The sequence below is a fragment of the Balaenoptera musculus genome, chromosome 17 (assembly GCF_009873245.2).
Source record: "Balaenoptera musculus isolate JJ_BM4_2016_0621 chromosome 17, mBalMus1.pri.v3, whole genome shotgun sequence".
Lineage (NCBI taxonomy): Eukaryota > Metazoa > Chordata > Mammalia > Artiodactyla > Balaenopteridae > Balaenoptera > Balaenoptera musculus.
The window spans coordinates 29,644,205-29,671,014 of NC_045801.1; the positions used below are offsets into that span (position 1 = coordinate 29,644,205).

Genomic DNA, 26,810 nt, shown 5'->3' on the forward strand with positions numbered 1-26,810 from the left:
GCTTTTAGTTTTCACCACTATAAGCAGTTATATGAAGAATTTCCTTGTATATAGATTCTTTTGCTTATACACACATGTATAGTTTTACACATTTTTTCTGATTTATTTTCATAAGATAAGCTTTTAAACATAGCATATTTTCCCAGCTTTACTGAGATATAATTGAGATACAAGCATAACATATATTTTAAAGACTTTTGATATATATTACCAAATGGTCTTCTGGGAAAGTTGTACTCATTCACGTCTTTACTAATAGCAGACATTTTCCCTTGCATCTCACCAACACTGGGTATTAGTGACAAAAAGGATAAATTGCATTTTTTTTTGTTTTAATATGCTTTTCTTTGATACAAATGAAGGTAAACATTTATTTTTCTCATGAATATTGGCATTGCAGAATATTTACCAGAATCCTTGGCCTTCTTTTTTCCTTTAATTGCACAACTATTTTCTTAGTAACATAAATAAAAAACTTCAAGTGAAGTATAACACAGAATATGTTCACAGATCATAAATGGAGCGTTCAATGAATTATCACAAAGTGGACACACGTATGTTACCACCACTCAAGAAGAAATGTTAACAGTACCCCAGGAACCCTCATTTTATCCTTCCCAATCACTCCCCTTTCTCCTTCTTCAACAAAACTGCTATCCTGACTTGTAACCAAAACCATATAAAAGATTATTCATGATGACACTAATCATACTAGCTACAAATTGGAAACAACTCAAATGTCCAAACAATAGAGTATTTAAAAAAGTATATATAGGGCTTCCCTGGTGGCACGGTGGTTGAGAGTATGCCTGCCAATGCAGGGGACACGGGTTCGAGCCCTGGTCTGGGAGGATCTCACATGCCGCGGAGCGGCTAGGCCCGTGAGCCACAATTACTGAGCCTGCGCGTCTGGAGCCTGTGCTCCGCAACAAGAGAGGCCGCGACAGTGAGAGGCCCGCGCACCGCGATGAGGAGTGGCCCCCGCTTGCCTCAACTGGAGAAAGCCCTCGCACAGAAACGAAGACCCAACGCAGCCATAAATAAATAAATAAATAAATAAATAAATAAATAAATAAATAAATAAATAAATAAATAAATAAATAAATAAATAAATAAATAAATAAATAAATAAATAAATAAATAAATAAATAAATAAATAAATAAATAAATAAATAAATAAATAAATAAATAAATAAATAAATAAATAAATAAATAAATAAATAAATAAATAAATAAATAAATAAATAAATATTTAAAAAAAAAACCAAAAACCAACTACTATTAAATTAGATATGGATGTAAAACTGTAAAAAGCTGGGAAAATAGTAAAAATCTAAAAAAAAAAAAGTATATATAGAAGTAGAGATGAACTATGGCAACATGAAGTGTCATAAATAAATCTCACAATATAACATTTGGTGAAAGAGGCTATAAAATAATATACACATTTACATACTTTTCGAAAATAGGTAAAATTAATCTATGGTGCTAGATGGGAGGATTGTAGTTTTTACTGATGTGCATTTATTGAATACCTACTATGTGCTGACTTTGGTACTAGATACCTGGAGGTGCAATAATGAGTAATAACTAGTTTCTGTCCTTGAGTTGCTTATGGCATAGTGCAGTGACATTCTACCAGGGGTGATTTTGCCCATTAGGGAACATTTTAGTAGTGTTTGGAGACATTTTGGTTAATACAAGTGGAAGTGTGCTACTGGTATCTGGTAGACAAAGGCCATGGGTACCACTCAACGTTCTACAGTGCAGAGGACAGCCTCCTGCAGCAAAGAATTATCTGGCCCGAAATGTCAGTAGTTTTGAGGTTGAGAAAGCCTGGTCTAGTGGAAAGATAGTTAAGTAAAGTGTATTATGTGGTAAATGCTGCTAACTATTTAGCTTCCATTCTGTGCCAGCTACTCTATTAGATGTACTTTTTCTCATTTTATTTTTCAAATAAGTGTGGAAAGTAGATTATGGTATTTCTATTCTATGGATGAAGTTACCAACTAAGTAAAATGCACTTTCTAATGGTTGGGTGGATTTCAGCAATGAAGGAGCTACCACTTAAAAAAAACTGTGGGTGTTTGCAGAATTATTAGGATTAAGTATTATAGGTGGAAAAAAGGAAAAAAAAACACATGGAAAGGTATGGAGATGCACAAAATATCATTCATTGTGAAGTAAGATGCAGGTGGTTGAGTGCAGTTCCACTGTAAAATCAGAAAACTAAAAAACTAGTTAGGTTGGTGGGGACTAGGTCATTGCAGACCTTATGTGCTAAATTTGCTGATTAAACAACTGTTTAATGTCCAAGGCTAATTTCCTCACTTAGGTTTTTGGATCCTATGTTCTTCTGTCTCTTTAATGATTTTGTTGCCTTAATCAAAAGGCAAAAGTATCTACCTCATGTTAGTCAAGGTTTTTGTTTTATTCATGTACGAGGAAGGGGATCAAAAATACGCTGAAGTGAAAGAAAATGGACTAGTAAAATTTTTTATGTATAAGAAAATAATATATATAATTGTCTTGCCAGAGGCAGTATATTTTAAAAAATCATTTGAAAGCAAAAAATTATGGAAATGAAATTTTGCAGTTCTGTATCCAGTGAACTTGCTACTTTTGTTTTCACTCTGCTATATTTTATGATTCTGCCCTTGTTTTGGCACTTTGTGAGAAATGTCTTTTGAGCCAGGAGAATACTATAGTTTGTTTTTGAAATGAAAAGACATAGGTTTAAAAACTAGGAATTTTGAATGTATAAGAAAATTCAAAGTTAAGTATAACCATCCCTTAATTTGTGAACCCCAAGATCAGTGTTTAGGTGTTTTTAAAGAATTACTGCATGTCAAGTTTGAGTCCTTTTGGAAACCACTGCCATTCTTGAATCATGCAGTGTGATGATGCATTTGAAAAAAGATCAAGGTATTTAGAATTAACAGAAATATGTTTAAGATGTTTTAAATCAAATCTGGATAATTGTGAACTCCAAATAAGGGGACCTATATAATTACTCTGAGTACCATGAAGTCTTTATAATTGTTTAAAGATCTGTGAAGATGCAGACCTCTAACAAATATGTTGATGTAACCTCAGTATTTGTGGGATTACAGGAGAAGTAAAATAAAACTAAAGAATGTCTTTATTTAGAAGATACTTACAAATTGACTGAATACACAGTTGGGTTGCATGTGAAACTGATACAGAATTAGACAACAGTAATATATAGCACCATTACCTAAACTGCTGCTGAAGCACACAGGCAAATGGGGTTGGTGTGTCACATAATTATAAGAGAGGTAAGAGAAGGGAGAGGTTAATGTTTAAGTGAGAACAGTCATGAAAGGGTATGGAAATTGTGTAACTTAATTGTATTCTCTCCTTCCTTCAGCATCTAGCCTGGGTAGCTAGGTCAGTAGTGAAGAGTTAGGGGGTCCAGAGGAAATGGATGAGCATGATGTGTGAAAGTGCCAGTGATGAGACCTTGATGGGAAACCTGGAGATGATAAATGATTGTTACTTCTCCAACTAAAAATAATATTCAAATTTAGGGGCTATTCTGATTACACTTAAAAGAAACCAGAACTGTTCTAAATCATGTATTGTGTTAAAGCTATTTTACTTTAGGTTTGATCTTTAGCAAACTAGCAAATGGGTTAGGGATCATTGAAGGAGCCTATCATATTCTTTATTTTGGAGTAGAGGTTGCACTACAGTCAAGGAAGCGTAATAATGAAGGGGCACTTGGGTAGTTTTCCCGGTGCTAATAGTATGTATTTATGTGGTGAGGAAAGAGAGGGCACACTATAATTTGGGAGATAGTTTAGACTGCTTAATAAAGTGTATAAATGTAGCAAACACTTAATGCATACCTTTCTTACACTATGCAAGGGCAGATGTGTGTTTTTAGGAAAAAATTCAAGGGAATACAACGTGGTACGAATTGTGACAGCGATGCACTGGGTACTCAGGGAACCCATGGATGTCAGCTAATGTGCACTTGGAGATGGGCGAGTCTTAAGATTTCCTAGAGAGTATATTATTATCTGAAATGATCCCAAAGGGAGGAATAGGGTGAGTAAGAGCAAGAGGGAAAAGGACATTCATAGCAGACAGTCAGCTGAGAGTTGGCACATAAAGTTTGAGAGTGGAATCCTGGAAGATGAGGATGGAGAATCCATAAGCTGGGCAGACACTTTACTTGATTTAGAATATTCTCTAGTGGCAGCAAGGGAGTAAAGTGAGGTGGTTCTTAAACTGAAGCCTGCATCAGAATCATCTGTAAAAACACTGATTGCTGGGTCCTCCCCTAGAGTTTCTGATTTGGTAGGTCGGAAGTGGTGCCCTAGAACTTGCCTTTTTAGCAAGTTTCGAGGTAATGCTGCCATGGCTGGCTCAGAGACTACACTTGGGGAATCACTGCTACAGTGTAATAATTATGTTGTCTCTATCTGTCGCTAATTCGGGAGTAGAAGGCTTTGCCTTCAGTAAAAGACACGTTTTAATATCCTCTAAGCATATTAGGATATTGTGAAGAAATATGTATTTTCTCCCACGTCCCTCATTAATTATCAATATCAAAATCACTAATCATATATCTGACATGGACTCTACTAAGTTGACCATGGTAGAATACACTGGCTGTCAGGTCAGGCTTCTAATGCTCCTAACTCTCTGCTGACTCCTTTTCTGCCTCCTTCCCTTTCTCATAACTCCCTCTTTCTAATTCTCTAAGATTCCAAGTATTCTGGCACATACGGTATTCTAATTTATAACTGTGTCTTGATATCTTAGAATCTAATTCCCTTATGTTTTGATTTTGTGGATAAAGGTTTTGACAAAAGATTCTGATTGAAATGTGGCTTCTACATGAGTAGAAGCATTGTAAACCTTTATTTTGGACCAGACTTTGAAGGCAAGAGCAGGGGAGTGTTAACTGACAGAAAAGCGGGATCATGGTGACTACTCAGGTGGAGAGGGGCCTTCTGTTGGCGTTGTCTACAGCTGGCTCAAGAATGGAGATCAATCAGGTATTCTAACTTACTCTTTGACAAGGGGTGAGCCTCATTTTCTGAGCCCCAGTGTCCTTATCTGTAAAAACTAAGGGAGGCTATGAAACCATTGCTCTAACATTCTGGGATTCTGAATGCCTTCAGAAATCACTGCTTTTTGTTATTCCAGCCTAGCCCCTCTTCTCAAACTCTGGGTGGGAATGGCTATTCCAATATTCTCTTAACAATCCTATGTCACAGATAAATATTTGCATTTTACCATTGAAAAGATAAGCTCAGAATGGTTCAGAAGCCTACCCAAGGACACACAGTATGAAGCAGAGCTGAGTCTAATTCCTGTGTTTCTTTAACCATACCTTTCTGCTTCTCTTGGAGAAAAGAAAATAACAAAAATCACATTATTAGATAAGTTTTAGAATCTGTCTTTTTTTGGGGTGGGGGGTGGCGGGGGTAAGGTCTTCATTTTCAGTTGGCATTCTTTGAAAGAGTACTTTCTTGAGCTGGTTTCTTCCCTGAAGAGGGACCTTGCTTTGGGGGCCATTCTACAGAAGGTTAACAGGTTACTGCCTGCTGGAGAAAGCTTATTGTCCTAAAGTAGCTTGACATTGAAAGAGCTGCTCCTAGCCAGTTAATAACCTGACCAGAACTTGATAAGGTTAAAGAATAGTTCCTTAGAGGGACCACAAACCGTGGCCCTCTTGTCCCCTTATCAGAAGACAATTGAGATGTGATTACCTGCTGAATCTCTCGATTCTTATGCTTTCTTCTCAATAAAAGCCATCTCTGCAAGAGAGCTGGCTATATTTTGATGCACCTATGACTGGGATAAAACATTTGCCAACTGATTTTAGTTTTAGGGGGTTGTATCTAAAAGCTTGGTCTCAACAGCTCCACAGTTTAATTGGCTGAGGTCAGCTAGTCAAGAACTTGGCGTTCTAATAGGGGCTCAATATATATGAATTGGATGATTGACATATCCCAGGTGGCTGGGGTCTCTGAGAGTGAGAGGGAGGGCTCAGTAACGTTAGCTTCTCTTCTGTGAAAGGCACCATGTGCTTACTAGTAATAATGAAGACTTACTTAGCACTTTGCTTCTGGTTAAGTCTTTTCAACCGCTTATGAAGTAGATACATGACTGTGAGAATCAGGTAAACTGAGTCCTAGAGAAGTTAAATCACTTGTTCAAAATCTGGTAGTGGAGTTGATACAGGAACATGTGTCTGCTGACAACCCGTGTTCATTGTTCCTGCGCTATATGCTTCCTGGAATGCTTTTCAATTTGTTTGAAAGAGGGATCACTTTATAAATTTGTGGAACAGGTAAGCTAAAAGTTGAAACTATTTTTGCATTTTACGAAGACATTTATGTTAACTACTTTTAGCATTTAAAATCATTTAAAGATAAACAAATTGTTTGATGAAATGCTAAAGATGATTATCTAGGAAGGTGGTGGTATAATGGAGCAACCTGATAGGTTACTATTGACCAAGTGACAGCCCTTTTCAATTCTTTTAAGGAGCCAGCATTGATGATAATGAGGATAATTGGGTGATTCTTTTCTATTAAATTTTTTTGTGTGTGAATGATACATAAATCTTTATTGAAGTATAGTTGATTTACAGTGTTTAGTTTCAGGTGTACAGCAAAGTGATTTAGCTATATGTACATATATATCTATTTTTTTCAGATTCTTTTCCCTTATAGGTTATTCCAAAATATTGAGTATAGTTCCCTGTGCTAACCCTAACCCTATACAGTAGGTCCTTGTTGGTTACCTGTTTTATATATAGTAGTGTGTATATGGTAATCCCAAATTCCTAATTTATCCTTCTCCTCCCTTTCCCCTTTGGTAACCACAGGTTTGTTTTCTATGTTTGTGGGTCTATTTCTGTTTTGTTTATAATTTCATTTGTTCATTTTTTTTTAGATTCCACATATAAGCGATATCATATACTTGTCTTTGTCTGGCTTACTTCACTTAGTTTGATAATCTCTAGGTCCATCCATGTTGCTGCAAATGGCATTATTTCATTCTTTTTTTATGGCTGATTTATATTCCATTGTATAAGTATACCACATCTTTTTTTTTTTTAATATTTGCTACCATTCATACTTTTTAAAAAATATTTATTTATTTGGTTGCATGCGGGTCTTAGTTGCAGTAGGTGGACTCCTTAGTTGTGGCAGGTGGGCTCCTTAGTTGTGGCATGTGACCTCTTAGTTGTAGCATGCATGTGGGATCTAGTTACCTGACCAGGGATCGAACCAGGGCCCCCTGCATTGGGAGTGCGGAGTCTTAACCACTGTGCCACCAGGGAAATCCCTATACCACATCTTTTTTATTCATTCATCTTTCTATGGACATTTAGGTTGTTTCCATGTCTCGGTTATTGTAAATAGCGCTTATGTGAACACTGGGGTGCATGTATCTTTCTAAATTATGGCTTTCTCCAGATATATGCCCAGGAGTGGGATTGCAGGATTATATGGTAGTTCTATTTTTAGTTTTTTAATGAACCTCCATACTGTTCTTCATAACGGTTGTACCAATTTAAATTCCCACCAACAGTGTAGGAGGGTTCCTTTTTCTCCACACCCTCTCCAGCATTTATTGTTTGTAGACTGTTCATTGATGGCCATTCTGATCAGTGTGAGGTAATACCTCATTGTAGTTTTGATTTGCATTTCTCTAATAATTAGTAATGTTGAGCATCTTTTCATGTGCTTTTTGGCCATCTGTATGTCTTTTTTTGGAGAAATGTCTATTTAGGTCTTCTGCTCATTTTTTGATTGGGTTGTTTGCTTTTCTTGATATTGAGTGGTATGAGGTTTTTATATTTTAGAGATTAATCCCTTGTCAGTTGCATCATTTGCAAATATTTTCTCCCATTCTGTACGTTGTCTTTTCATTTTGTTTATGGTTTCCTTTGCTGTGCAAAGGCTTTTAAGTTTAATTAGGTCTCATTTGTTTATTTTTATTTCCATTACTCTAGGAGATGGATTCAAAAGATATTGCTGTGATTTACGTCAAAGAATGTTCTGCTTATGTTTTCCTCTAAGAGTTTTATAGTATCTGGCCTTACATTGAGGTCTTTAATCCATTTTGAGTTTATTTTTGTGTGCAGTGTTAGGGAATGTTCTAATTTCGTTCTTTTACATGTAGTTGTCTGGTTTTCTCAGCACCACTTACTGAAGAGGCTGTCTTTTCTTCACTGTATATTCTTGCCTCCTTTGTCATAGATTAATTGACCTTAGGTGTGTGGGTTTACTTCTGGGCTTTCTATCCTGTTCCATTGATCTGTATTTCTGTTTTTGTGCCAGTACCATACTACTTTTTTTGAAGTATAGTTGATTTACAATGTTATGTTAATTTTTGTTGTATAGCAAAGTGATTTAGTTATATATATATATACATTCTTTTTTATATCCTTTTCCATTATGGTTTATCACAGGATATTGAATATAGTTCCCTGTGCTGTACAGTAGGACCTTTTTGCTTATCCATTCTATATATACTCGTTTGCATCTGCTAACCCCAAACTCCCACTCCATCCCTCCCCCAGTACCATATTTCAAATACTGTAGCTTTGTAGTATAGTCTGAAGGCAGGGATCCTGATTCCTCCAGCACCGTTTTTCTTTCTCAAGATTCTTTTTGGCTATTTGGGGGCTTTTGTGTTTGCATACAAATTAAAAAAATTTTTATTCTAGTTCTGTGAAAAATGCCGTTGGTAATTTGATAGGGATTGCATTGAATCTGTAGATTACCTTGGTAGTACAGTAATTTTGACAATACTGATTCTTCCAATCCAAGAACATGGTATATCTTTCCATCTGTTTGTATCATCTTCGACTTCTTTCATCAGTAGCTTTCAGAGTACAGGTCTTTTGCCTCCTTAGGTAAGTTTATTCCTAGGTATTTTATTCTTTTTGATGTGATGGTAAATGGGATTGTTTCCTTAATTCCTCTTTCTGATCTTTTGTTGTTAGTGTATAGAAATGTGACAGATTTTTGTGTATTAATTTTGTATCCTGCAACTTTACTGAATTCATGGATGAATTCTAGTAGTTTTCTGTAGTAGCATCTGTAGGATTTTCTATGTATAGTATGAAGTCATCCACAAATAGTGACAGTTTTACTTCTTATTTTCGAATTTGGATTTGTTTTATTTCTTTTTCTTCTCTGATTGCTGTGGCTAGGACTTCCAAAACTATGTTGAATAAAAGTGGCGAGAGTGGACATGCTTGTCTTGTTCCTGATATTTAGAGAAAATGTTTTCAGCTTTTACCATTGAACATGACGTTAGCTGTGGGTTCTTTTCTATTAATTTAAAATGGGTATACTGTGAACTATTTCCTATCTTTTCAGTCTGTAAACAAAGCTCAGATAAAGGTAAGCAATAGCTTATTGCATTGTGCTGAGGAAAGCAAGTAATAACAGCATATTTCAAATAGTTCTTAAAAGAGATGTTTTGTTGAATTAGTAAACACTTTCACTGACCAACCTGTGTGTGTGTGTGTGTTCACAACCCTACAAGGCCTCTGTCAGGCATGTAGAAGTTCTCTTAAACTAATTAAAAACTGTACACATAGATCTGGAAGAAACCTAATTGATTCTGTTTCTTCTCTCCCTCTTCTCCCAACCCCAACAAATGTGCATATTGAGGCTTATGAAAGAAGTGCTTCCCCAAAGTCATACAATTGTCAGTAGCAGGGTGGCCTAAGTGTCTGAGTTACTGACTCCAATGGAATATTCTTTTCATTATACCGTTCCCTAAAAATACACCATGTGATGTAGACAAAACTATTATGCACAGTTACAAACCTGAATATTAGAAAAATCTCAAAGTTTCTTTGACTATTTTTTAAATGAATGGTCAGTTTAAGTGTTTAAATCCCATTAAGGATTGCAAGACATTTGATTTTCTAAAGAGAGAAATCAATTTGTGGAAAATCACTTTAAGAGAACACTGAGGACTTCACTGGTGACACAGTGGTTAAGAATCTGCCTGCCAATGCAGGGGACACGGGTTCGATCCCTGGCCCGGGAAGATCCCACATGCTGCTGAGCAACTAAGCCCATGCGCCACAACTACTGAGCCTGTGCTGTAGAGCCCGCGAGCCGCACGTACTGAAGCCCACGCGCCTAGAGCCCATGCTCCACAACGAGAGAAGCCACCGCAATGACAAGCCCGCGCACCGCAACGAAGAGTAGCCCCCACTCACCGCAACTGGAGAAAGCTCGTGCACAGCAATGAAGACCCAACAGAGCCAAAATAAATAAATAAGTTTATAAAAAATAAAAAATTTAAAAAAATAAAAGAGCACTGAATTGGAAGGAACTCTGAGCTGTGATTTGAGCTTTTGCAGTAACTAGGTTTGCAAGCTTAGACAAATACATAACAGACGCTGGAATAATAACCTTCTAGTTCTAATAATTCTCAAGAGTATCTATAAAGAAATTACTGGGTAACACAGTATTATCTGCTATTGGCTATTCACTTCTTTAATATTGATCTCTTTGTGACTTTATATGAATTTTAAAGTCTAGTTTCTGCTGTGTTCAATCTCTCTTTCCAACCCTTATCTATACTTGGTTTACAGGAATATGCATACTTTTATATGTTATAGAAAGACAAAAAATGAGACATAAGAGCTTCAGTGTAGTTTATAATAAATTGGTGCCTAATTTGGAAATGGAGCTCTTTATAATTTAAGTATTTTTGTACAAACGAGGTGGACTCTGTTTCAGTGTTTATTCTAACCTGAAAGAGATTTAATATTAAATTTGTTAGTCATTCAGTAGATACATCTATTGTCATCTGTTGTGTCAAGTACCCATACCCTGTGAATACTGAATAGAATAAGACACGCTCTGTCTTTTTCATGGGCTCTCCATTTAATAGGGTGATTATAATGAACATAGTTATTAACAACTATGAGAAGAATTATTGTCATGGGTGTCTGGGTGCTGGGAGATTATGGGGAGTTTTAAGGAAACTTCATGGCTAGGGTGAAAGGTACACATGGTGATGAAGTGAGGATAGTAGATGGGTATGTCTATCAAGAAGGATCGGATCTTGAGTTTGAAAATCGAGGGTTTGAACTGATTCTGGAAGTGAAAGGGAGCCATTGAAAAATTTTAAAGCAAGAAAATGACATGACTAACTTGTGTTTTTGAAAGATCACAGAGGTCCTCATGTAGCTGCAGTCGAGCAATCTTAGTGTGAGCATTATGACTTGAAGCACCAGTATGGTTAAACCATCAAGGATTTAAGATGTAGGCCAGATTGGAGATACTGTTAACAACTTCAGTTACGGTTATTCACCTTCACACTGCAGATGTTTAATATACTGGTCTAGGGTAGCAATGCCATGACTACTTGTTGCAAGATAGACCCTTTTAAAATTGTATTGGGTAACTTCTAGAGAAAACTCAAAGGGTACTCTTTCTTGCTATTTGATCTGGATGACAAATTATATCAAATAGATATCCTAAGAGCTAGGATGTATATTTTCCTCCCTGTGGTAAACATGGCTATGTGATTTTCCATACTACTTATAAAATATTTGAAAATTTTAAATTATGATACTAATATTTGGAAAGTTAAAAGTCTGTTTGGATATTTAATAGAGGAAATCTTTTTTAAGCTTACATTTAATTTTCTTGTGAGTTTGGTAGCTCTCTTGAATGAGCCTATTATTTCAGGATAGACCCAAGTTTGACAGCATCATTCTCTGTTAAAGGCAGATGCTACCTTGTGCTCTGTTTCCCTTTGTCTAAGTAAGGCATCTATTTTGCACTTTAGTTTTTAAAGTGCTTTCCTGTACATTCTCTCATTTGTTCCTGACAATCCTATGAGGGAGATAGTATTATCCCTATTTACAGAGCAGATAACAGAAGTTCTGAGAAGTCCACTTACAAGCCTAAGTGTTGCCTGCCACTACATGGCACAGTGAAGGCTGTATCTACTTTTATCATCAAAGTTACCTTCACAAACAGAGCTGGGTAAAGATATCAGGCCATAGGACTAGATATAAACATGATGCAGGTTTTAACCAAAACATTATTTTGTAAAATTATTTTTTTCTCTTCAGTCAACCCCTTCACTGACAAGTCAATGCCACACATAATCAAGAAATTAAAAGCTTATTAAAATAGGGTGGAATTTTGACCTATTACTAACTGATAAGGAGTCACCCTTTTTGATTTATCAATATACTGTGAAAAACATTGAAGTAAAACATTGAAGTAATATTATCCCTATGTTGAAATAACTAAATTTCAGAGTCCTCAAATTCATTTGATATTTGTCTTACACACACAGCCAGATGGTGTGTATAAGACATCACTATGCCTCTCTAAGTTTAATGCTACCATTTGGTGTTTTAAAAATGAAATTCTTTTCTTTTTTCCTTTTTCCTTCAATGTACTCCATGGATTTCCATCATTCTCTAGGCATCATAGTCAACATACTATGACCAGTGGCAAAATCAGTCCTGTCACCTTTTTTGGTAGGGCCCTTGAGGTGAGAATAGCTTTCAAATTTTTCATTGGTTGGAAAAAATTCGAAAAGAATAGTATTTTATGATGCACAAAAATGATACTAACTTTAAGTTTCAGGGTTTGTGAATAAATTTTTATTGGAAAACAGTCATGCTTAATCACCTACATATTGTCTGTGGGTGCTTTTGTTCTACAACAGAGGTGAGTGGTTTAGACAGAGATGGTGTAGCCCACAAAGCCTAAAATACTTTCTATCTGGCCTTTTACAGGAAAAGTTTGCCTGTTCCTGCTCTTGCCTATTTGGAGGGTGAAGGGATTCAGAGAGTCTCCTTGTTTTCCTTGGATGGAGGTTGAGTGGAGGGCAAGACATATATTAGCTTACATATGCTTTTCTGTTTAGTTGGGTGGAGAGATTTGCATTTTCCAACATTTGGAAAAATTCAACTAAGTCTTTCTTAGGTCTGAAATTTATTAACCTGCCTTGGTTCCACCTTAATATGAAAGGGAGACAACTTACCAAAACAGGAAAAGCACAAGGAGTAACCAAGATGAGAGATCTGCTACTGGTAGGAATTTAAAATCTGATAAGAGATATTAATTTGGTTTATAATTTTTAAAACTTTTCTCATTTACTATCACATTTCTTTCCTATTTTATTCTGAGGTAGTTGTCCTTCTCTCTCATCCCCTTTAGATGTGGGGAAAAAAGCCCTTTAAACACCTAGCTTTGTATTCCCAGCAAACGTGTCCAAGTTTTAATTTCAGTTGTTTTGAGAATGATTTCAAATATCCATCACTTGAACATATGAGAAATGAAGCCAACATTTTTATAGTTCCTTATTATTTGACCACATGATTTTACACAAGCCTCAATGTTTCTTCAGATTTCTTTGTGTGGGTGGGCAAGATATAATTTTTAAAATAGTCAGACGTCACAGTGAAGCTCCCTGCAACATATTTTACAAATTTGAGGGTTTTTTTTTTTTAAGAAGTGTTGTAACACTTTAAGTTAAAATAAATCAGGAGAAAACAATTTTTGATAGCATATATATCCTGTGAAGTTGAAATAAAGGGCACTTTTGGCATATAAAACAGAATTCTATAATTATCTGAAAAGCAATGTATACATTTCTGGATTGAGTCCATTCATCCTACCTAATTGCAATTTGAGAATTAAAATTACTACCAGGCCACGATTTTTCCCATCCTTGTGGTCACTGCCCTAACGGCCATGACGGACCATGTTTAGTGCACTTCATAAATTGAACATCTTTATAGTGCTTGGAAGGGGGTGCTGCATGTTTGACACAGTATTTGTTGAAGGTTAGGCTTATTTGGCTCTAGAAAGTAATACACATTTTATGTGGTACCTTTTAACCTTTTCTTTTTGTTCTCATCTTTAATTTGATACTCTGAACAAAGATCTGATATAGGTAAGTCAGATATTTTCTCCTCCTATCTGATGGCGAAGGGAGTAGGGCACAAAGAGCATGTAATTTCCGCCCCTGCAAATTCAAACTTACATTTAGATCTCAGTTTTCCTAAATCCTGGTTCTGAATGTTTGAAGTAGATGACTTTCCATGTAGGTACTCAACAAATGATTGTATTCAGTTTGTTTAGCCGTATGACCTAAACAAGGGTAAAGCTACTATGTTTACTGTAGACAGTGGTCTTTGGATAATGCCTTTCATTTAAGTAGTACATTATGTATGTATGTATGTATATATATATATGTATACATATACACACATATGTATATAATTAAAATTTATTATATGAATGTATAGGATATATAATTAAAATAATTATACATATATATACCCATACACATACAGTGTCTTGGTACCTTTTTTGAGCTTCCTTCCATCCACCATCTTGGACTATCCTAGTTTGGCAAATTTTTATACTCATAATAGCTCACGTTCTTTTCTCAGATATTATGCTGAGATCTTTGCCTCTATTAAACCTCTGACTTCTCTCAACTCTGAGATAGGGCCTGATGTTACCTCCTTTTTAAAGGTGAGGATACTGAGGCAAAGATAGCTCTACTGACTTGCTGATGGTCACACAACAGTAAGGGAGCCAAGATTGTAACCTCAGACCTGCTAACCACTGTACTATTTGAAAGGCCACTATATTCTCAACATAGTTCTTATTCCCTGCCTTGGCTCTTGTTTGAAATGTCCTGTTCCACACTTGACATAGTTGAATTTCACTCTATGCTAACTCTCCTAACTAATAAAGGCAATCTTTATTTAAATCCACTCTGGTGGGTTTTACACAGACTTCTACCCTGGATCTTCTCTTAATTTAGTGAAATTAATGCTGGTTTACTGCATCATCATTCAAATAGCTCAGTTGTAAGTATGAAACACCGAGTCCTGAAATCTCTGAATCTGTCCTTTATTTTCTTTAGGTTGAAATATAATGAAGCTTCTGGTGAGCTGCATGTAACTAGACCCTACTAGAAAAAATGTAATTTTAGATTTTAGGTCATAAGTTTTCATCAGCCCCTACTCTAATGGGATTACTGCAATAGTACACATTAGAAAGGCATGATTTGTGTAACATAAAGCTTAAAAACTTTATTTAGGGATATTTATAAACCATTGCAAGTTTTGAGAAGGAATGTTAAACAGCAGTATTTGAAGTTGTTAGAAAAGCCTAAAAATATTTAAACAATTTTAAGAAACCTCATGTGAAGTTGCACAGTCTAGTACTTTCCATGTGAAAAAACTGCTAAAAGTCTAATTTCAAATGTCTTTTGGAACAACCTGTCCCTTAAATTTCTGTCCAAATTTTAGCATACACTGAGCCGAGAAACCTCTAGGGTTTTCCAGGGGTTGACCTGATGCTCTTTGATCCTTGCAAGTGCTAACTGAAGACTGAATCTCCCCCCAGCCGCCCACCACGGGTGTGTATGCCACGTTCCAAAGGAGGTGCCAGGAGGCTGACACTGAAGGGCAATTAGAGAGCAAGAAGCGGTCAGACGGTCACGGTGTGCTGAGGAGACTGCAGCCCATGGCCCTGGTGCCCAGGAAATAACTTAGGTCCCTCAGTGTGTGGCTGAGGCCCTCTCCACCTCACTGATTCTTTCCTTTCTCTAATAATTGATCATAACCTATAGAATTACGGGCTCACAGTTGGGTTGAACAGAGGTTGATTTTTCTCTGTTTTTCATTTAAGGTTTTCATTTTTTTGTTTATATTATTAGCCACGCTGAGATATTCAAATAAGAGGTGATTTTTGTCATCTAGATTTTGCTGGGGAGATAAATAAAACTCTCGGTGCGTCAAGGCCCTGAGAGCTGCGGCAGCAAAGGAAGAGGCAGGCGAGGGGGATAACTGTGGATATTTCTCTTCTCTCAGCTCATCTTCTCCTCCACCCAGTGTGTTGGTTCTGTTGATTCACTGTAACTCCTTTTCCCATGACCGTCAGCTCTTGGAGCAGGAGGCTGTCAGTGGTTTTCCTTACCTCCACTCTACTCCTGTTTTCAGGTAGTTTGATTTCCTGAAAATACCCTCTCCCCAGTTCACTGTATAGACTTGAGCGTAGTTACATTATTCCCTTGTTGCCTGCCTGGGTACCTTTCCTATTAGTAGACAGAATATCCTGAAGTGCAGGAACTCTGCTTTTTCATCCGTCCCTCTAGCTATCATCATGGCGCCTGGCCCCGAGGGGCGGTTATCTGTCAAAGTGAGGGAACAAACCAGATACCATTTTGATCACGTTATTCTCATGTGCAATCTATGGGGACCTCTTACTGCTAGTTAGACCAAGCCCTAATTTGAACTTAACTTCATTTTTGTTCATTTTAATTGTTACTTCAATACTTAAAACCACAAGTAATTTATAATTTTACCTCCTTTTTTGAAACTAAATAAAACAAGAGGTGAAATCCTCCACCCACAGCCACCTCATCCATCTAACCTCCAGTTCGTTCCTGCCCCTCTTCATGGGTGTCATGCCCCATGTGAACCATCACCGTTGTGTTATGATGGAGGAGTCGCCCTCCCAGGACTCTGCTCTCCCCTCTGTCTCTCTCAAACCTGCTCAGCGGAGGTTCCAAATCCCATAGCACACATGACCTGCCACACTTCAATATTTGCGTTCTCCGTTATAATTGTTTTCAGGTGTTGGACTATTTGTTCCTCCAGTAAGATTTGTAGTCCTTTACCAGCAACCATAGATTTTCTTTTTATATTAAAGATATTTATAGTGCATATGAAGCAATCTCATATTAAGCATTCAAATGAGTTTTTAAATATAAAGGAATTGAGTTTTTAAATGGCATTCACTTGGCAAGCACTAAAACTCGACCATGTGTCCGGCACTGTGTTAGAAACAAGGAATTCAGAGCTTGAAAAAAAAAAAAAAAAGTCTGTAATGGCAGAACAGAAATGGATCTTCTCTGCCTCTCATGTACCCAGCACATGCTTCTAACATCTCCTATGCTATGTTGCAATGCCCTGAAAGTGCCACATGGCCCCCTCTCTTTGGCTTTTCCACCTCCAGGACAGGGAATGGGTGTTACAATTTTATCTTCTCATAAAATGGCACAATACCTGGCACATACTCAATTTTTGAAGAATGTTTGGAATGAACTATTGAACTGAACTAGAGTATAATTTGAGAAATGTTATAATGGAGCTGGTATGGGTACTGTGGAAGGACAGAAGGGGTACCCAGGCTATTTTTCTGTTTCTTGGCCAGAGCAAGCCTCCCTTGCCAAATGACAGCCCCGTCAGGTTGCATTTGGACACAGTTTTACTTGGACAATAATTTTACTTAAACCAATACTGGCAGCCCTCACTTGGTGGATTACAGTTTTGAGGAGGCACTATAAATTTAGAAGCATGTAAATTGGATAAAACAGGGTCTTGTATTTCTGAACAAGGACTTAAAGCCCAGGTTTTTAGAGACAAGACCCATGTTTAGTAAAGTTTGATATACCTGTTCTCTTATTCAGTATAAAGTTTTGCAAAGTTTTTCAGTCTGTTGAATGATCCCATTGGTGTTTTAAAACTCATTTATTTATAAAATGGACATAAAGATTTTCCTGAAGTGTTAATACAGTGGCTAATACAGTGGCTATTTCTGGGGAGTAGACCCGATGTGTCATCAGGTAAGGAAGACTATTTCTATCTTTTCCTTTAAACCTTCTGTACTGTTTTGAATTTTTATTCGTAATGAGAATGTTTTACTTTTGTATGAAAAAATGAGTTAGTAGAATTGATGTGAATCCCTGAAAAGAAGCAGACTGGCAGTGTAGTTGGTTTTATGTTGCTGTTAGCTTTAAAAAGCTTTTGGCTCAAAGGTGTTTGTGAGTGAATGCATTGTGTCAGTTCAGGCTGCTAAGTATGTGGGCGGCCTGCTTTGGTTTTATGTTGTGGCGAAGGGTGACTGAGACCAGGAAGGTCAGTGGAGCTTCTGACGTCGTTACGGCTTTGCACCAATCAAAGTTTTTATTTAAATGGTTCAATGAATAAAAAAATGTTTAACTTTTTTCCTAATGATTTGGAAAGCACCATTGAACGTATGAAAGCAAAGGACGCTGGCAAGAGATGGTCAAATGATTATTTTGAAGGCTAAGGCAGGTTCAGCATTATCATATAAGGGGTATAACCTCATGCTCCCAAATCTGAAAAAAAATTGGGATGGGATAACATTCCTTTATTCATTCTTGCCTGTTTAAAAATCAAAAGAATTTCTTTTAGAATGTAAATACAGTGGCATTTTCTGTATATTTAAATAGGTCACAAATGTATATTGAAATATCTTTTTCTCTTTTACTTTTAATACACAAATACATTACAATTAAAGATATTCATATGACTCAGAAATATAATTTTTAACATTTCAAAATTCCGCTATTTCCCCTTCCCAAATTAACTTCTTAAGCTACTTCATATACATACACATACACGTGTATATGTGGTTTTATTGCATCATACTCTATATATCCTGCAACTTGCCATTTTTCATTTAATGATGGGGCTCAGAGCTTATTCTCAGTCATTGCTTGTAATTCACCTTGTGCTTTTTCATGGTTGTAGTATTTTATAATTTGAATTCATCAGATTTTTATTGTACTGAAATTTGAGGACAAGTAATTAAGCTTTCTTCTAGCCAGATTTATGCCTGAAGAAGTCCTAAGGGACTTTAGAGAGAATGATAGGTATTTCAGAAATTCCACATTCTGTGAACTGGTATTAGGAGCATGGAATGAAATGAGGAAAGGGAGCTACAAGTAATAATAAAGATCAGGAAAGAACCTTGTAAAATTATTTCCAAATGCTATTGCTATAACTTTTTGGCCAAAAAGCTCGTAGGTGCAGGCCATGTTAAAAAAACAAAAAACAATCAGATCTTATACATAACAATTGACTTGTGAAATGTATAGTCCTTTTTAAAAAAAAAATATAAATGCGTTGTTCTCTTCACCCTTTAGTTCTGTTTTATCCTTTGGAATGTTTATCATTATTTCTTGGAAAATAATTCTGCTAACAGGAAGGGCTGCTTGCTTTTTTAAAAAATGTAGCAAGAAAACCAACAATTTGTGGACATGATGGTCATGTATTTTGACCATGATTAAGAAGCTACTGACCAGCGATAGACCACCGTTTTATAAAAATATAGGTTACAGCATTTAAGACTGCAAATGAACATTTTATAGGGCGATAAACCATTCTTCTGTGTCCACCATCCTCCCCTGAAAGAGCAATAGTGTAATTTGACTGTGGACTTTCACCCACACATAGTTGGTTTTCCAATTGTAAATTTGGGTAACATTTTAGAAGTTGAATTAGCTGCTTGGTGGCGGTCACTTAATACATGCAGACATGTTTAGACTCAAAAATTGAAAGGTGAAGATTGCCGTTTTCTTTTTATAAGGCTAGAAACTGTCATTATTTATAATGGTTAATCTATTTTAAACAAACTTTTTTTAGTGTTTGTATTCTGGCTCTATCTTCTCAATTTTCAAAATTTTGATATTCAATGATTTCATGTTTTGGTTATATTTTTATTCAATTATATCTTCGGTTGTGGAAACTAGTTTTTAAAGCTTTTCTGAATCGTTAAATCACCAAATATAAGTACTGGCATTCAGAGGCGTGTTAAATGAATGAAAAATAATAAAAGTGTTGCCAGGGAGTTTTCATAGAGCTTTATGTGCTGTTAATTGCCATCAATTAAATCTGTTACAAGTAATAATGTACTGTAATCTGTTGAAAACCTCTCCTTTCAATTAACCAATTATCTGACCTTTCCTTCCTTCTCCTTGAAGAGTAGTTTAGAGTTCATTTTCACCCGTACAAACCAATTACCTCTGGCCCAGCTGTTCCTCGCATACAGGGAATCTGACCTAGAATACAAGCCTGTAAATTATTGCTTCTTTTTACACCTTGTAATGTGAATGGTTTAGTGGAAAAATACATGTTTCTGTTTCTAATCCACTGGTGCTTCTATCTGCAGACTACCGATTATGAGCTAGTCAATTTACATATATTATTGTAGATCCTCACAATAACCTTGTAAAGTCAGTGACATCCCTGTTTTATACAGAAGGAAACAGAGGCTCAGAGAGGCATGCAGCCGTTCAGAGTCACACAGCTGGTAAGGGCAGAGCTGGGATTCAAAACCACACCTAGCAGAACTGAAAGCATTTCTCTTTCACCTTTCCAACGAAATTCAGTTTAGTGTGTTATAGAGAAAAGAGAACGATTTAGAGGCAGTCCGTTTGGGGCTTTCAGAACAACTCAGCCACTACCAGCTTTGTGACTTAGTCTCAGGTTCCTTATTTGCAAAATAGGGGTACCACTGCTCACGCTGAGGATTGTAGTGAAGACTAAATGGAAATGTATGGCACATTATGGGTTTTCCAAAAAATGACTTAAAGTACCCCTCCTAGTTAAGACACCCTCTGATGAAAGTAAATGCATTAAACAGAATTTTAACTTACTGTCTTGGAACAGAAGATACTGACTAGAGTGTTCCCATTGTGTTTTTCATAGTAGGTCTTTGGAAGAGCAGAACAGATTTCAATCCCACCAGCAACATAATTTGTAGGGGGAGTGTTTTTCTTTTTAATCCTTCGTTTTAATCCCATTTGGAGTTGCAAAAATTTCTGAAGGGTCTCATGCTGCCTCGGGCCCCAGGCTGAAATTTTGTCTTAGCCTATTGATGTGGTGAGTGTTGGAAGAGGTAGGAGTGATTTAGGAGATGGCATGAGGAAACAAATGAGTTGAACACATATTTCTCTGACCACTAGAATTCCAATTGAGCTAACCGGTGAGTTTGTGAAAGTTTTATTTGCAAAACCAGTAAATTTTTGACTGAAATTTTCTCTTTCTCTTTAAAATTGTTTTTAGGATGCAGAATAGAAAACTGTGATTCTTGCTTTAGCAAAGACTTTTGTACCAAGTGCAAAGTAGGCTTTTATTTGCATAGAGGCCGCTGCTTTGAGGAATGTCCAGATGGTTTTGCACCATTAGATGAAACCATGGAATGTGTGGGTGAGTAGTTTTTCATGTAACTTTCAAACTTCAACTTTTATTTTAACACCCGTTTCTTGGGGGAAAAAAAATGCATGCTGGATGTATTCATCCTAGAAACAAATCGGTTCTCTTGTTATTAATTAGAACTGAAAATTATTTAAGTTCTTTGCTGACTTTATGCTGTTGGGCAGTATCATATATTACATTTTGCTTCAAAATTTGTTCGTTTTACATCTAAGTTAAACCACTTAAATGCTGAGAATAATGTTTTTATTATCTATGTAATACATCCATTTCTTAATTATCTTAATAAAATTATTAGTAACTGTTAGAGAAAAACATTTTGTTTAGAAGAAAAACAAGATTTTCAAGCAGTGCCATGTGGTTAGCTAGTCTAGCACTATTGTTATGTGTATTAATTATGGAGCTTCTTGCTTAGCCATTTGTATAAAAAAAAATTCAATTGGGAAGAGATTTTTTTGTGCCAAATGTACTTTGTTGATGATTGACTGAATGTTGCAAAGTGCATTAAAACAATTTTACTTTTACTAAATTTAGATATGTAGAATGCATAATTTAATATACACATATATGCTGTTTGTGAGTAATAATTAGGAATACACATTTTATAAATTTTATATTTTTTGAGTGTTTAAAAAAACTTCGGTAATTTTATACCACTGATTAAAAGGTAAAGATCTGTCAGTACCTACATTTTGATAAATGCCTCAATCTAATCTTAGGTGTGATGGCATCTTCACCACTCCCACCTCTGCCACGCCTGAATTCTATTTGACATGTTATACATCTGATATGGTGTACAACAGAGCAATGTATTCTAAATGAGGCTTTCCATCTCTTTAAAATGGAGACTTAAATTGAGAACTTTTTCCCTGTAGAAATTTTGAAGTAGTCTGTAATTATGTATTCGGAAGCTTGCAGAGAACACATTTAAATGAGAGGTTTTTGAAGAAATGTGTACATATATTCCTATATATGTGTGAGTTAATACATGCATACAGGCAACACCTTACTGAAAAATAAGAAAGTCACTAGAAGAGCATATTCAAAATGTTGAATTCGCTTTTGAGAGGCAAGACCCACACCTATTACAAATGTTCAGTGGAAATGCTCATGAAACCCTTAACTGTTAACAAATTAACCATAGAGTCCTATGCATTCCCCTAAATAAAAATCTTAAATAGCTTTGAAAAATCTAAGAGTTCCCATGACGGCTGCTGAGATCTGGAACGTGCAAATACTAACGGTGTGTGGACTCTAGGCCTGAGTCCTCATTTGCTAGTGTGATGGGGGTTTTAATGGTGAATTTGATGAGGAGGTTTAACTTTGCATATTTTTATGCTTTTATCTCCTCCCCCTTCCTCTCATCGCAGGGTACTGGAGAGTAACCTACTTTTCCACTATATGAACTTACAAAAGGGGATGCTAAAAGCTTACATATCTAGGCAAAACATACATTTTCAAATATCTGACCATATTTGTTTACTTTTCAAACTATGGTAATGTGCAGCATCAATTTAGGGAGTAAGAAATATATACTGTGGTGTAAGACACCTTTTAAAAGAACTGAGAGCATCAGAAAATGCAAAACACTCCCTATCCTTTTCATCATATACTTACTTCCAAAATAAAACTAACACACTTGTGAATTTCAGGGGGGAGGGCATGCAGAATTAACCTGTAAAATTTTGTGTCCTGTCATGGTATGAAAAGAGCATCTTTTACTGTAGGTTTTAGCTGTTGAACCTTTTAAAGATTATATATTTCAATGTCTTTAGAATGGACCGGTAGCATCCCTTCAAAACATGAACTAAGACAAATAGTAGTAATTTTTAAATTACTTATGTGGCAGTTATTTACTTTTATCTATAACTCCATAATTCAAAGAGTTAAAGTTCCTGAAAGGTGTATACAGGTCTTGTGGCCTGTACAACTTAATTTTTGGTATCTGAAGGTGGGGGAGTTGGAGAAACACTGCTATATAAATTTGGTGATGGTGGAGAAATGTATACCAAATTGTCACCTGTGTTTGTTTTCTCTCTATTAGAAGGATGTGAGGTTGGCCATTGGAGTGAATGGGGAACTTGTAGCAGAAATAATCGTACATGTGGATTTAAGTGGGGTCTGGAAACCAGAACACGGCAAATTGTTAAAAAGCCAGCAAAAGACACGATACCATGTCCAACGATCGCTGAATCCAGGAGATGTAAGATGGCCGTGAGGCATTGTCCAGGAGGTAAGTTCAGATAATCCCTATTGTGGGCTGTGTGGTTTCTGAATTCTCCTCCTGTCTAATCACCCTCACTCCCAAAAAAGTATTTATCCATGAGGGAAACCTGATAATAACATTGGTGAGAATATTCCACATTATACTTCCTTAGAGACGAATGCTTATATTGTGAAGAATGTAAAGTGAATATTTAATTTCATGGTACCTTGAAAATAATTTAGAAGACTACATTACAAATGAGCTTTTAAAATGAGATTTCTAAAAGTGTGTGTGTGTGTGTGTGTTGGTTTTTTACTTTTTCTTTTTTTTTGTTATTGTACCATAAAAGCCAGTTCTTATGAAATCAGGCCTTTGCTCTAAGAGAAGTAGCCAACTTTCAGTTGAGAAGAGTTTAGATTAGAAAGGTTTATGGAATCTGTAAAATCATCTGTATCATTACTAGTTGAAGATGACAACTTAAAATAAACTTGCCCAAACACTGGGAGGAATAAACATTGTCTTAATGTTACCACAATTAGCCGGTTCTCTTTGTTTTGATAATAATTTGTGGAAAACAGCTACTGGTATGTGTATGTTTATTTGTGTCTTTGTAGTAATTGTGCTGATTTGCAGTAATTATTCTGTAATAACAGGATTAGGCCCACTTACAAATTAGGAGAAGTGTACATAGCTCAGGTGCTGGCTGGAGCCGAGTCAGTATGTTGAAATGCGGTTCTTAGCGCTGATGCTGTGCTTCTGAAAGCATAATCTCTTGTTACTATTTATTTTATCACTAGCGGATGCCGCATTGCCAAAGATGAAGTTAGGATTTTTCTAGTGCACAAAGTAGGAAAGCAAAAAAGACAGTTGTGTTTAGAAAATTGCCCTATGAAACAGTCAAAACTTTTGTTTGCTTTTGTTCTTGCTGTTGGGGCATAGCTTTTCAGCTTCGTGGCTATAGCCCAGAGAGGGAATATATATCTGCTTAGAATGGATTTATATCCATATTATGCTGCCTCATAGAGAATGTCTGTGATCCATGGAGGAAGACAAAACTTAAGACTGGAAGACTCCGGTCGGCCTTTGAGAACTATTAGATCCAGATTCAGAAGCTACTATTAGGAAGGCAGCTTTTCCTCTTGAATTAGTTTTGCTTTTCTTTGCTGAGTCTTTGAAACAAAGTTTTTTTGGGTCTGCTTTTCACTAACAAGGATGGTTTTGTTCAGTTAAACTGGGTATTTTTCAGTCAAAATATAAGAAAATATTTTCTTACAAAACTAATAAGCCACTTCTTGGATAGCTGAGAGCATTTAACCTGCAACCTTGTACCTAAAAACAAACCTGATGTATTCAGGTATTGGAAATAAAGACTTTCTTTGTTGTATATTGTTTATATAACTACCCCCCCATTCCTCTTCCAGCAACGTGGTCCCCCAATTGTGGTTTACGTTAATAGCAAAAATTAACCTGAAAATGCTCCTATAACAAACATGCTTATGTGTAACAAGAGCCAGCACGTTCCCCTCCCCTCTGAAACTATTTTGACTTAGCCCCAGTCTTGCTTGAGAATTTTGTAGGTAACAGCTAAATTTTTAACCTGTAATGTTTATTGCGTTTTTATTTTTTATGCTTCAAGCAACAGTGCATTGTCTTAATAGATATAACTTGACACTGTCAGCAATTAAAATTATGTCAAAACAAATGTTTATGTATCATCTGTTAATATTCTCTTTTTGACAAGTGAACCAGCAATGAACTCTTATTTAATTTACATTTAGGTTTTACCAAATATTATTTATTAGGATAGACATTAGGAGAGACCAGCTATTGCTCTAATCCCCATATCTACATATTCAGTTTAATAAATTTAATTTTTAAGTAAACTTTAAAGTTAGTAGGTTTAAAAAATTATATTGGAATTTGTTTTATGTTTTAAAAAAGGAAACTAACAGAGGATTGTTGATAGAAATGGAAAATGACTCTGCAATAAAATTACTTCTATTTACAAATGTAGGAAATGAAAGCTAGAAAGTTAATTTTGGAAATTGAGCACCAATTGATAAAAATTGGCATAACTTCCAGTGGAGTATCCCACCTTGCCTAAGGTGAGAGAGGAAAAAGTTCCTTTCTTCAATAGGTCACGGGGATTAATGGAAGAATAGAGAAGAAAACCACTTTATCCCATTTTACATCTTGACTTGATTTCGGTGATCTGCTTTGACAAACCATGCAAAAATGTAAGTCGTAATCAGGTTGGGAATACAGGCATTTTTCTGATCTTTTCAACATATGTATGGATTTTTCTCCTGTTGGAGCCAATCTTAACCTGATTGCACACAAACGCAGCCTTAGCCTCCTTCACACTGGAGCATGGGCACATTAAAATCAGCTGCTTTTCATTACTGGAAGCCGTAAGTTAGAGGTCAGCGAAATGGAGTAGTCCTAAGTATATAAGGTATTACACTGAAAACTATTAGAAATGAGACAATAAATGGCTGTAAGATTTAAAAACAACAGTGTAATGGTTTTGCCTATTTTTCCTTAATTATTGTACGCTTATTTGCTTTTAAACAGTGAAAGAATATTTGGAAATGTCTTAAGTCATGGATTGATGTATGACTTGAAGTTACTGTTCATTTCCAAACTTTTCTTGATTAGTTATCTTTTCTTTCATTTCTGATGACATAATCTGTGGAGTACCTTGGGCTTTTCTGACTCTCACTCTTCAGAATTCCGGTCTGGTGATCAGGAGATCTGGGTCTCTGCACCATGTCAACTCATTAATTCTATGACCCTTGGCAAGTCACTTAACCTCTCTTGGCCTCTATTTCCTCATTTTAAATTGAGGGTATTGGGGTAGGCAATCTCTAAGATCCAGCCCAGTCCTAAAATCCAATGACTCTACGACTAATTGCCAAAAGATATGGGTAGGTTTTGTGGTTGTCATGTGAAGGGTGAGGAAGAGAACTGTAAGCCCAGGAGCATTGTTTTACGACCAAGAACTGACCACTTTTCCAGTAGCTGTACTGTGCATTTGCCAAGCCTTTTACATCTGGCAGCTTTCATCCTCTTCCTTCCTCCTCCTTCCTTTTCACAGATAGTGAACCCTCAAAGACTAAGCAAGACTCTTGTAAAGTCTGCATAGGACCATGGTTTAGCTACCAAGATAGCAGGAGGACGGAGACAGAAAGAGGAGGGGATCGTAAAGGACGATGGGAAAGAGGGAAAGACTGACAATGAGTTAGAGGAAAAACAATTGAACAATGAGTGTAGGCAACAAGGGCAAAAAGAACAGACTACTAAAAATGAAGACTGTACTCACGGCAGATGTAACTGTCTTCACTCCCCTCCTTCCCACCCTGAGGACACTAATAGAATTCATCCCGTTGGGACCAAGTTATTCTATTAATATATAACCTGCAGCTTTATTATTACTTAAAAAAAAATTTTTTTTGGCCACACCACGCGGCTTGCAGGATCTTAGTTCCGAGAACAGGGATTGAACCAGTGCCCTTTCAGCAGTGAAAGTGCAGAGTCCCTACTGCTGGACTACCAGGGAATTCC

General features: G+C 36.3%; 1 protein-coding gene across 3 annotated transcripts in view; it reads left to right on the plus strand.

The window, feature by feature from the left end:
• RSPO2 (R-spondin 2) overlaps positions 1-26,810 on the plus strand; it is a 166,594-nt gene that overhangs the window by 81,461 nt on the left and 58,323 nt on the right. For 2 of the 3 annotated variants that reach the window (XM_036830624.1, XM_036830625.1), the window contains 2 exons: positions 20,891-21,034; positions 23,085-23,273. In XM_036830624.1, the coding sequence (XP_036686519.1) occupies positions 20,891-21,034; positions 23,085-23,273 (333 nt within the window). The remainder of the gene's footprint in view (positions 1-20,890; positions 21,035-23,084; positions 23,274-26,810) is intronic. The other variant, XM_036830626.1, reaches the window with a different exon arrangement.